General features: G+C 33.4%; 2 protein-coding genes across 4 annotated transcripts in view; one reads left to right on the top strand and one right to left on the bottom strand.

Annotated features, from left to right (window-relative positions):
- Nucleotides 1-12,836, top strand: part of LOC136031654 (centrosomal protein of 290 kDa-like) — a 182,882-nt gene that overhangs the window by 26,235 nt on the left and 143,811 nt on the right. The window lies entirely within an intron of this gene.
- On the bottom strand, nucleotides 4,814-12,785 carry LOC136031655 (uncharacterized). The gene is made up of 2 exons (XM_065711324.1): nucleotides 12,075-12,785; nucleotides 4,814-10,486 (listed from the first exon to the last, which is right to left on the bottom strand). Exons 1-2 carry the CDS (start codon nucleotides 12,119-12,121, stop codon nucleotides 8,110-8,112), a joined length of 2,424 nt encoding a protein of 807 aa, XP_065567396.1. The 5' UTR covers nucleotides 12,122-12,785; the 3' UTR covers nucleotides 4,814-8,109.

Raw genomic sequence — 12,836 nt, 5'->3', positions numbered from 1 at the left:
TTGAACCCCCTCATATATGCAATACAAACCTACGAATATAGAAGTTCGTTACGTAAGTTTATTCTAAGTTACGTATATTTTTTACCAATGAAAACGTTTGTAAAAAATTAAAAGTTCTTGTTGCTTTTTTAAGTAATCAAAAACTTGGAAGGCAACTAGGCCTCCTCCTTCACTTCTGTTTTCTCAAAATCTTCCGATTAATTGCAATTAATCAATATGCAAATTTTGTTTTAATTATTTATGTGCGGAGAGCCAAGATTAAAACATGCATTAATTCAAAAACGTCCAGAAATTAAATTAAAAAAAAACAAGTTTTTGTAACGGAAAGTAAGGAGTGACATTAAAACTTAAAACGAACAGAAATTACTCCGTACATGAAAGGGGCTTTTCCTCCTCAACGCCCCCCTCTTTACGCTAAAGTTTCTTACTTTTTAAAAAAGTAGAGTTGTGAGAAAGAGTCAAACTTTAGTGTGAAGAGTGGGGCGTTGAGGAGGGAACTTATCGCTTATTAGCGATAATTTGTAGCTTGTAGGCTACAAAAAAGACAAGATACTTGCATCATCGAATTCTTATTTTAGATATAGGCCTATATTTAGTAAGACAGGATTATGATGTGATTTGACTTTTTCTTATAGAGTGTTGTAGAAGAGGAGAGTTTTTCCAATTTTAGGATATTTCAGCAACCTAGTGTATTTATAAATGGATAAAGTTTAATTTCTGCAATCAAACGATAAGAAAATTGATGTAGTAAGTTGAAATATCAAAACTTTAGCACTGAAGAAAAAAAAAAACATACCCAACGTTTACCCAAAATATTCGAAAATAAGTCTAAATTCTCAAATTCATAAATAAACCTTAATTTGTTTTTTATAAAAATTCAGCAGTCATTCACCTTATGAACAGTACAGAATCAGCTAGGCATAAAACATCAATTTGATGTTTCTGTATTATTTTTTTTTCGCAATAATTTTGTTCACAGTTCAGAGTTTGCCTTCTTGGTTTCGACTTTTTTTGTATCTACACGTACATGCATAAAGGATTATTTGTCAAAGAATGTGGAACTATAAAAATAGTTTAAGAAGAGTAGAGGTAATACAGTGGAGTTGATTGTTGATATATATATATATATATATATATATATATATATATATATATATATATATATATATATATATATATATATATATATATATATATATATATATATTTATATGGTAAAATTCTAGTTGAGTGACTTCTGGCTGTCTGAGAAAGGGGTTAGGTTAGGAAAATGAAACTTTCAGGGATGGGTCTACAGGCTAACGTGTATCCCGGGAAGGTATTTATATGTACCCACGCCCCTCTCCCCTCACCACCACTTTTCCGTCTACTCCCTCCCTCTCACCACTCCTTCTCCCTCTAGAGAGGCCTGAAATTTGCCAACATGACAGGTCTATCTATACTTATTGAAATTTTGACAAAACAATGTTTTACCTTAATTTTCAGTTACCAGCTGCTTTTTCTCTGCCTATAGTTCTGAAAATGCAATACCTGTTATTTGAGTAGAATTTTGTGCCCCATCAATGTTTTTTTCAAAATTTAGGAAATGTATTTGCATATCTTTAAAACATTATAAATTGGTATTGAGCAAATTTCTGAAGCTGAAAACAATTTTGTTGTACTTCATTCAAGCAGAAGATCTATTTTGCAAGATTTCACTTTTATAACCCACATATTTTTTAAGGTCATCAAAGGTCAGGGCCCTGGAGGCAGTATAGTGGAGGTAGTTACTTCAAAATACCTTCCCGGGACATACTTTAGCCTGTAGACCCATCTCTGAAGGTTTCATTTTCCTAACCTAACCTCTTTCTGAGATAGCAAGAAGTCAATTAACTAGAATTTTACCATATATATATATATATATATATATATATATATATATATATATATATATATATATATATATATATATATATATATATATATATATATATATATATATTTATATATATATATATATATATATATATATATATATATATATATATATATATATATATATATATATATATATATATATATATATATATATAACTTATTCATTTTTCATGTATTTTTCCACTTCTTGATTTTATTGATGTTGCTTTTTTGCCACTAAGTCTATCAAACGGTTTGTTGTAACAAACTGTAAGTAAGGAGCGATGCTCAATAGTAACCGAAACTCTTAAAAAACAGAATTTTAATGTCAATAGAAATATCAAAAGAATCGGCTTGTTATGATTATTCTAAGTATATACGATTTATCAAGTTTAGTGGACCCATCAAAAGCTATGAGCCTGAGAAAATTTGCCTGATTTTTGAAAAGGGGGAAACACCCCCTAAAAGTCAAGGAATTTTAATGACATTCAAACCATCAGATTCAGCGTATCTGAAAACCCCGTGGAAAAAGCTTCAAGTTTCCATCTGCAAAGATGTGGAATTGTCTTTTTTGTCAGAAGAAAAATCACGGATGCGTTTTTTTTCTCCAGGGGTTATCGTATCTGAGCAATGGTCCTATAATATCGAGAAAGGACTCATTCGAACGATAATTTAAAGTTCGAGCGCCCTTTTCAAGTAACCAAAGATATTGGAGGACAATTAGCCCCCTTCCAACCCTCTTTTTCATCGAATTCTTCCGACTAAAAATTTTGACATAGCCATTTTGTTCAGCATAGTTGAAAGGCCCAAAAACTTTGTTATTATGCCTTTGGAGATAACGTGACCCCACGTATCCCCTGGAGAAAGGTCTTTAAGTTATAAAATTTGCCCGTATAGTGCTATACGTTGTTAACGTGTAATATGTGTAGTTGGAAAGTATGCACACATTTTTCCTGTGGGGGGAGGGGAATTTTCTGCTGGGAAATTTTCCATGGGGAGAATTTTTCATGGGTAGTGAAGTTTCCAGGGGAAATTTTAAAGTTGGGGAACTGACCATAATTCTTATGCGAATTTATTTTTATTAGTCTTACTTTCCCTTTTGCCGAATCAGTTTTAGCTGTGGATATCTTAAGGAGAATTGCAAGGGGGATTTTTACCGATCGGAAATTTCTAGAATATGTTTCCGTATGTTGTGGGATTTTTCCACGGGAGAAACTCTCCATGGGAGTGTTTTCCATGGGATAAATCCTTCAGAGGGAATTTTCTACGGGAGCAACTTTCCACTATGGGTGGGATGTTTGCAAAAAAAAAAAAAAAAAAAAAAAAAAAAAAAAAAAAAAAAAAAAAAAAAAAAAAAAAAAAAAAAAAAAAATGCGGTAAATGGGGTTTCAAGCATGATTTTAAGAACAATCAGAAATTGAAGTCTTTTTAAATGAATGTTTGCTAAGAAAAATTTTTTGCCCGGAATCGTCCGCACGAAACTTTCAGCTTGGATGGAATTGTCTGTGGGAAATTTTCGTGTCACGGCAGGCTAGTTTACACGGTTAAAACTTTCCATTGAGGGATTCTCCGTTGGAAGGGGATTTTCCATGGAGGAGGAGCCGGATTTCCCGGCATTATCTAAAAACAATCAGAAGTTAAACATTAAAAAAAACAAGTTTTTTCAACTGAAAGTAAGGAGCAACATCAAAACTTAAAACGAACATAAATTATTACGTGTACGAGGGGGTCTGCCCCCTCCTCAATGTCTTACTCTTTACGCTGAAGTTTGACTTTTGTCCCAGTGCTTTAAGAACGACAGTTAAAATACAAGTACCGTTTAGTTAGAATATTAAGCTTTTTTAGATGTTCTAAAAAAAACTTTAGCATAAAGAGCACTCATATACTTAATAATTTATGTTTGTTGTAAGTTTTGGTGTTACTCCTTACTTTCAGTTGAATAAGCTTGAAAAGAGGGACATCTGACAAAATCCATGGAACATAGCCCACCCTATATAATATGGGCAAATATGGGCTATAGCCTATATTTGCATGTTTGTGGTAGAGATAAAGTAAAGTGAAGAGCTTTTGTGAATGATATAAGCAAGTATCACTCTTAATATTTTTATGAAATTTTAAAGTGAATTAGTATGAAGTTCTGAATTATGACGGTTTTAGTGCAGTACCACATTTTCATCAGGGTCGTCACGTTGAACATAAATAAATAAATAAGCAAAACTAGTTAGTCACGTTTGATAACGTTTTCCTCAGTAAAAATTTGAACTGCAACACCCTATTGATTCGCAAAACAACTACAACTTCGAAGGAAAGCCACACCTTAAGCCGTTCGGTGCCAATAATTTTAATTATTATATAATAATAATTTGTAATTATTTATTATTATAATTTTGATTATAATTATTAATTATTAATAATTATATACATTTATAGAAATTAAAAAATAAATATATAAAATTAAGAATAATTATATAAATATATAATTATGATAATAATTATAAAAAAATATTATTATAATTTATAAATACAATTTATAATGTTTATAATAATTATAATGATAAATAATTAGTGACGAAGACCACACTGCCTTTCCATACAAACAAATACAACTTAGAAACAATAGGGAAATTTTTCCAAGACAGTGTCTTAAAAAAAATTTCCTTTTGTTTCTAAGTTGTGTTTGTTTCATAAAATAATCTTAACTAAAATAATAATTTAGCTTATTCTTTGCTAATTTTTTAGCCACAAAACGTCAAGTTTGGCACCCGCTATTGCTTAAAACTGTATAAACTGTGTTTGGAAGTCTTTCTAACCAAACGTTGAATGTTCCATTTTCCTAATTGTGAATACATATACAGTATTTGTAAGTTTTCATTTAACGAATTTAAGGAATTAGATTTAATTTTTTACTATTCTTTGTACTTATTAAGGCTAATGGTCTTTTTTGTTCCCGCCCAATTTCTGAAACAGATTCTAAGAATCTTAATAACGCCACTGCTAGTATCTATTCGATAGCAAACTCGTTTATGAGACTTGACAAAAACATAAACCAGTGGGAGAAAAAAACAAAAGATGTTTGTTTAGTAAAAGCACGTTAGATTCTACGGAGATTAATTTAGATGAACAGGTTATGTAAAAGAAAATATACCCACTGCTGAGCTAAAAATAGTGTTTTCTTTTGCACATCAATTTAAAGGGTAATCCTATATTTTTTCGCTCAGAGATTTTGATTCGATGTGCATTGAATGCAAATGGTAGAACTTGTACGAAAAGTAGACAAATCTTTTATTTTCGAGATGGGTGTCTGTTTTGAAATGTAAAGCGTGAACTCTCCCAAACCTCAACCGAGACCGAGTCCGTTTGGAAATGAAAATTGTTTGGCTATTGGGAGAACCCTTGGGTATTGAGAATTGCAAGCAGTTAGCCAGGTGGGTGAAACACCCACCTGGCTATTTTCTTTTAATCTCCAGTTCTCGAAGTCCACCAGTCCCCAAACTTAAACCTCGTCATGTTACTTCTGAATTCCTTTTTACAAATTGTGATGAAAATGAAATAATTATGAGTATGAAATAACAATCCTGTGGAGTAGATGAAGTATCGTTAAAAGTTGTTAAAGCAACAAAAACAATTGTTATTTCTATTTTGACTCATCTGATTAATTTATCACTTGAAGAGGGAACTTTTCCAGAAAGACTTAAATTAGCCCGAGTGCTACCCCTTCACAAAGGGAAGTCAAAAAATGAACCGAGTAATTACCGATCCATTTCTATTTGACCTTTTTTTTTCGAAGATTTACGAGAAAGTAGTCCATGAAAGAATGTATGATTACCTCCAGGAGTAGAATCTTCTGTGCGATACCCAACTTGGCTTTCGCAAAGGACTTTCTACGGATATGCACCAGCTATCTGGAATTCAATCCCCTTGGAAATCCGGAACTCAAATAGCCTTACTACCTTCAAGCGAGCAGTGAAGGGTCGTTACAGAAATACTGTTTGGATTTGAATATGCGGTCCTCCTCTTTTCGGTCTTTTCTTTTCTTTTTTTTTTCTTTTCTATCTCTTCGTCACTCCCCTTTTTTCTCTTTTTTTTTCTTTTTTGATAAATCCAGTTGATTCGTTGTTTCTGTTAGTTGATTGTTTAATTATTCTTTAGTGAAGTTTCTGCCCTAGTCAAGCACTTTTGTGCTTTCCTGGCAGATTATGTACATGTAATTATGTGTTTTTTGTTTAAATATATATGATTGAATTGAATTGAAGAATTCCTGCGAACAAAACTCTAGCACAGCTTGCATCAAACAATAAGTGCGTAATTGGTAATTTGATGTGTGTGTGTAGACTTGTTCCTGTGTTTGCGTACGTTTGTGTTTTTGTGCTCCTCAATCTCATCCTGCTAAATAACTAAGAAGACTAATCCGCCATTCCATCATAAATTTACTATGAAAAAGTAGCATATAAACAGAATTGATGGAAATAAAACTAATTTATTGGGAAGATAACAAGATGAAAAGTTTGTGTAAAACGAAAAACTCAATGCATACCCGTACTAATGAACTTATTTTGGAAGAAATATAGCCTCTCAGGCGCATACAGGTTAAAGCACATAAAAAATAATTTTTATTGAAATAGAATAAAAGCGATAAAAATAGAAGAAAAAGTTCGGGATTTCCCAAAAGGAATTTAAAAACCCTTGTCCATCGTATCTGCCCCCATTAAAATACAACAACGAAAACAAACAGTCCGCACATGCAAAAGTAAACTACCCAAAGAAAAAGGATGAATGTTTGAGAGGTTTTTCACTCTCAGAAATCATATACCTCAGGTGGCTAGTACCAAGCATGGCAGAAGTGTGCCAAGCATAGCGGAACTGTGAGAACAGTACTAAGAGTGAATGATCTGTGCCAAGCATGACATAAGTATCCCAAGCATGGCAGATGTCTGCTAAGTCTGATACAAGATCGTGATTTCATAGCAATCTGGGAATGTACATTATACAATTAGGCTAGTGAGTTAAGTAATCAAAAATTAAAGAGCCATTTGAAACAGACGGACAGAAAATAAAATCAATGATCTAAATGTGAAACGGTCAAACATTACTGTCTATGCATAATTGACTGAAAATGAACAGAAATAAAAATAAATAATTATACCAAACATAAAAGAAATGGGTACTGCTATATACAAATAATTAAATCCTAAACGATTGAAAATTAAAATGAGTGCTAAAGTTAAACCAAAAAGGACACAAATTACTGCCCATAGGAGTTGGGCTAGAGTTCCCTTCTAATCGTAAAACAAAATAAAAAATTGTCGCTAAATAGAATCTGTAAACCTTAATTGTTGATGCTTCCTGTAATTAGTATATTAAACACTAAATAATTATACATTACACATTCAGTTCATTTTCAATATCTTTCCAGTCACCTTGATTTTTATAGGTTTTTTTTTGTCATTTGTTTGGAATTAATAAGATGAAAGCTATTTTCCTTGTAATAAGATTAGGGCGTTAACGTTATTTTGTGTTAGGGCGAGATGCACAAGATTTCGGAAAGAAACTTAATGACGCTTTAATTAAATACCAAAAATGAACGAATTGTACAGAAAACGTAATAATTGTAGGAAAAACTATAAAAATCACAAATATTAAGCCCAAGTAACATACAAGAAATTTATAAAAAAAACTAAAATTGTTTGTATTAAATGTATTTAATATACTTCAGACCAGATAAGAAACTTCATTATTTTTGGACATTGACGAAGAATGAGACAGAAATTTATGGAGGAAAAAAGAATTTTCCTTGCCAATATTTTTTAACACATTTTTTTTATCAAACACGAAGATTTATCTATTCCAAATCAGACCAAATTATTTCTTCAAAATCACTGTTTTCATGCATTGAGTTCCTGGTAAATTCACTGTTCTCCCCCGATCCCTTCTGTGCGTTTTTTTTCTTGCTGTTCACTTCAACTCGACTCAACCTTCTTTTTTTTCCTCTTTTTATTTCTTGAGACAAGCTTGAGTCCTTCGGTTGGTGGGCTGTTGTACATTTTACAGACACAGGTTCTCTGATTTCCATATTCCTTGCAACCCTTGAGTCTAAAATTTCAGGAAGTAAGGATTCATTCCAGAAGGCTTCAAGCTTCGGAAATATTTTTTCCCAGTAGTCTTTCGATCGGTGAACTGTAATTATTTCCCAATCCTCAATAGAGTTATAAACTATTAAGTGGCGTACCATTTTATCCAGTATCCCGAGTTGGCCTTGTATCTGGGCGAAATACCTGTGATTTTTTTTAGCTGAAGACCTTCACTGGATAATTCAAGAAAAAATGCTTTAACTAAATTTTTTGACTGGGCCACATCATAAATGGTTTTGAACTCTGGTATATTATGCACCGTTTTTATCTCTATAGGTGTGCCATTAGGGAGCAGTCCATCTACAGATGCAGCAAGATACTGATACTGTGGATGCACACTGAGTCCTATTTGATCTCCCTTTACGACTTTTAAGTTGAATTTGTTTTCATATGCTTCTAGTGCCACTACTTCTAAATCTAAGCCCTTTTTCATTAGGGCAGAGCAGAATCTAGGTCCCAAGTTTCGAATTTGCTTAACAATTGGGGCAACTCTGGTGCTGTTTTTTCTGGTTGCAATTCTGTGGAAGTAACTACTAGTTATTCTCTTAGATCTTTCTTCAACCCAAGTGTCATTTTTGGATTGACCCTTGGTACTGTTGAACAAACAGCTTATACTGGCAAAATCCAATTTTAAATTCTCGTCAGTATATTTTTGTATAGCCAAATTCATTTCATCAGAAGTCATGTCTGGCTTATTGCAATTTGGTCCATAGTCACGATTACCAAAGTTATAGTTTCTATTTTTTAACTTAGCAACGTGTTTTCCTCCAAGAGCACTATAATAACTGGTCAAATTACGTTTAGATATTACACGGAGCTTAGCCGTTTTATTACAATATTTTTTTGTTACGCTAGAAGGACTAAGCCCAAAAATATTTTTCCAAGCTAATTGATGCCATTTTGGACCTGAATTATAAGCAAGACTTGCTCCATGAACTCTTGCATGATATGAACCTCGTTTAGACCGGCTTATTTGCTTTTCTCCGATGAATTTAGCAACAACTGACATGTAGCTTTCAGCTAAGTTTGTAGTTGCGTCATTTCGAAGCTGCTCTGCTTTTCGACACACAATATCGACCTCTGTCATAACATCTTCAAACACGTGCAGGGGAAAATTATTCCACCGATCTTCTATTTTACTATTCACGGCCAATTCAGCAATCTTAGGACAGCCAGAATCACATTTTGTGTGGTTTCCGAAAACATGGTACGGACCTCTTTTTAACAAGATTTTCAATTCTTCTGCTGTTCCATTATTTTCAGAATTTATTTTTATCGCGCCCCTTAAATTTTTTGTCAGTTGCTGTATAATTCCTCGGGGAAGACATTTTGTGTACAAACCTTTTTTATTTTTGCACAAATTATATAGATGGGCGGTATAGTTTTTTGTGACGTGATTTGCACATTCATGTTTCCGTATGTTGGAACCGTAGGAAACACTTTGTTTTAGCTTATAAAAAACACTGGAATCACCGTCACCGATAAACTCTAAAAACTGTAATCCGTGCATCTCCTCACTGGAACGAAAGCCTTCAACTAGAATATCTGTTTCCATGCTCCTTGAATTTCCGTTATAATTCAGAAAGCAGAAATGATCTTTGGGAATTACTTTGGCGTTTGCAGAAGAAAAACATATATAACAGTATTTATTTTTTATGCCAACATATAACAGTTTTTTCGAAAATGCATCTATGATAACTGCAACACATCCTTTGGCCGAATAATCGTGTCCTTTGCTACGCTTATTCCAGCCTCCATCACATATCACTTTTGTCCAGTATGAGTCCTCCTTATACCTATCATCATGAATGGCTGATTTTAAGGCCTCTCGTCCATTTTCTAGCAAAATTTCCGATAAACTATTCATCCAAGCATTACCAAGCTGCCTTTCCATACGGGAATAAACTATTCGTGACATTGGTTTCACTCCAAGCACCCCGAAGAATTCACACAGTGTAGAATACCCTCCTCCACTACCCATGGCTCCCCAAACAGCCTTCGAATTCAAGCAGCCTTTAAGACTTGATTTTTTTTCGGAAAAAGCAACCTGTGTCTGGTCCGTAAAACTTGAAATATATTCTTTTACGCTTGTTGCTGGACATTCTGGTTCACCTTTAATCCTCTTTTCCCAGTTACACTTATTACACTTAACTTTCAGTTCAGTTTTCAGGCCTTTCTTTTCTAATTGCTTTATAATCAATTTTCCGTGATCGCAACTGATTTTGTGTCTGAATGCTGAAATTACTTCAGCAAGGAAATACCTTAGATTCACAATGCAGTTTCCATCTGGAATTCCAGATAAGTCTATCTCAGTATTCGTATCGGGGCAATCAACACCGTAAGAACCACTACCGTTTCCCAATTTATTTGAATCGTCTATGAGAGGATTTGCTGAAAATTCTTCTGAAATTTTTGATCCATTTGACAAATTATCTTTATCTTGTTCTCCAAGCAGCACCTTTCTAAAAAAAATGAAAAGAACCATAGAAAAAAAAAAACAGCGACCCGGCTCAATAGTAAACGAAAGTCTAAAAAACGAAATTTTGATACTAATAAATACGTCAAAAGAATCGGATTTTAATTAAATTTAGTCCTACCCATCAAAAGATAAGAGCCTGAGAAAATTTGTCTTATTTTGGAAAAAAGGGGGAAACACGCCCTAAAAGTCATAGAATTGTTTTGCCAGAAGACTGATCAAGGGTGTGTGTTTATTTGTTTTTTGTTTTCTTTTTCCCAGGGGTGATCGTATCGACCCATTGGTCCTAGGGTGTCGCAAGAGGGCTCATTTTAATGAAAATGAAAAGTTCCAGTGCCCTTTTTAAGCGACCAAAAATTGGAGGGCATCTAGGCCCCCTCCCACTTTCATTTTTTTCTCAAAGTCAACAGATCAAAATTTTGAGATAGCCATTTTCTTGAGCATAGTCAAAAAACATAATAAGATGTCTTTGGGGACGACTTACTCCCCCATAGTTCCCGGGGGAGGGGCTACAAGTTATAAACTTTGACCAGTGTTTACCTTGACCTGATGCCCACTCAATTGGACAATCTGTCTTGGCTTTTTCTACAATTGGCCATGACTTGACTTTTCCCATAACTATTCCTTTTAATTAAAAGTCAACGGTTGAGGGGTTTTGGCTGAGGGGGGGGGTAGAGGGGAGGGAGCTACGTTGAAGGATCTTTACTTAGAGGAATTTGTCACGGGGGAAAGAAATTCAATGAAGGGGCATAGAATTTTCTAGCATTATTAAAAAAAAACACTGAAAAAATAATAATGAAGAAGTTTTTCAACTGAAAGTAAGGAGCAGCATTAAAACTTAAAACGAACAGAAATTATTACGCATATGAGGGGTTCATCTCCTCCTAAATACCTCGCTCTTTCCTCTTTCCGCTAAAGTAATTTCAACTATATATTCTACGGACTTGGTGATTCTAGGGTCATTCTTAAAGAACCGGGAGAAAATTTAAGCTTTAGTGTAAAGAGCGAGGTATTGACGAAAGGGCAAACCCCCTCATATATGTAATACAAATATACAAAGTTCTAGGTGCTTTTATAAGTTACGAAAAATTGGAGGGCAACTAGACTTCCTCCCCCACCCCATTTTCTTCAAAATCGTCAGAACAAAAATATGAGAAAGCCATTTAGACAAAAAAAGATATGCAAATTTCGTTGTGCGGTGAGCCAAATCAAAACATGCATTAATTTAAAAACGTTCAAAAATTACATAAAAAAAAAGGTTTTTTAACTTCAAGTAAGGAGCGACATTAAAACTTAAAACGAACAGAAATTATTCCGTATATGAAAGGGGTAGTCCCCTCCTCAACGCCTCGCTCTTTACGCTAAAGTTTCTTATTGTTTTAAAAAGTATAGTTGTGAGAAAGAGTCAAACTTTAGCGTAGAGAGCGGGACATTGAGGAGGGGACTACCCCCTTTCATAAACGGAATAATTTTTGTTCGTTTTAATGTCGCTCCTTACATGCAGTTAAAAAAAACTTGTTTTTTTATTTAATGGACAAGAGGGAATGAAACTTGTATATGTAATTTTTACTTACCGGTATTTTAAATTCAGCCACCTTTTGTTGATAATTTTCTTCCTCATAGCTCAAATGTCTTATTGACTTCAGTTGACAAGTCAACAGCTTTAATCAGAGACACAATGCCTTCTAGGCGTAATGTCTAAAATTGGATAAGAATCCCGCCTTTTTTTCTATTGGCTGATAAAGAACGCTATTAAGCCGGAAACAGGGGTAAAATAAGTAAAAAGTAAGCACATTTTGAAATTGTATTTTTCTGATTTTGCTTTCAAACTATTTATGATAGACATCAGAAATTTTCTGTAATGGTTGTAGATTATAAAATCTACATATGATCCAAAATTCTACCCTCTGGAGCCAACTTCATACCTTCTAGCAATAAAAATGTTGAAAATTAAAAATAATTTTTTGCACCGTTAAAAATAAAAATATAACAATTCTGCAACCAACATTTTTTTTTTAAATACTGGCAGGATGAACTAAAAAAAAAATCTACTGTCATTTCCCATCCACTAAATTTTTATTCACCAAACCAAAATAACTTGATTTCTTTTTTTGCACAATAGGTAAAGCATATACAGAAAAAGTGAAACCAACATTTTTTTCCTTTTTAACTCGAGAGTCATCAAAAAAAAAATCAGTTCAAAATCACCTAAATCGCAGAAGTTATTCATGATTTTCTATCATAGGAGAAATAGCATTGGACACAAATTAAGACCATTAGCCTTAAGCCGTTAGATTTTTTAGATCAACAAAATACCTATAACTCAAATTCAGGAA

The sequence above is a fragment of the Artemia franciscana genome, chromosome 10 (assembly GCF_032884065.1).
Source record: "Artemia franciscana chromosome 10, ASM3288406v1, whole genome shotgun sequence".
NCBI lineage: Eukaryota > Metazoa > Arthropoda > Branchiopoda > Anostraca > Artemiidae > Artemia > Artemia franciscana.
Note: the sequence above shows the minus strand (reverse complement) of the source record. Positions and strands in the feature narration are given on the sequence as shown.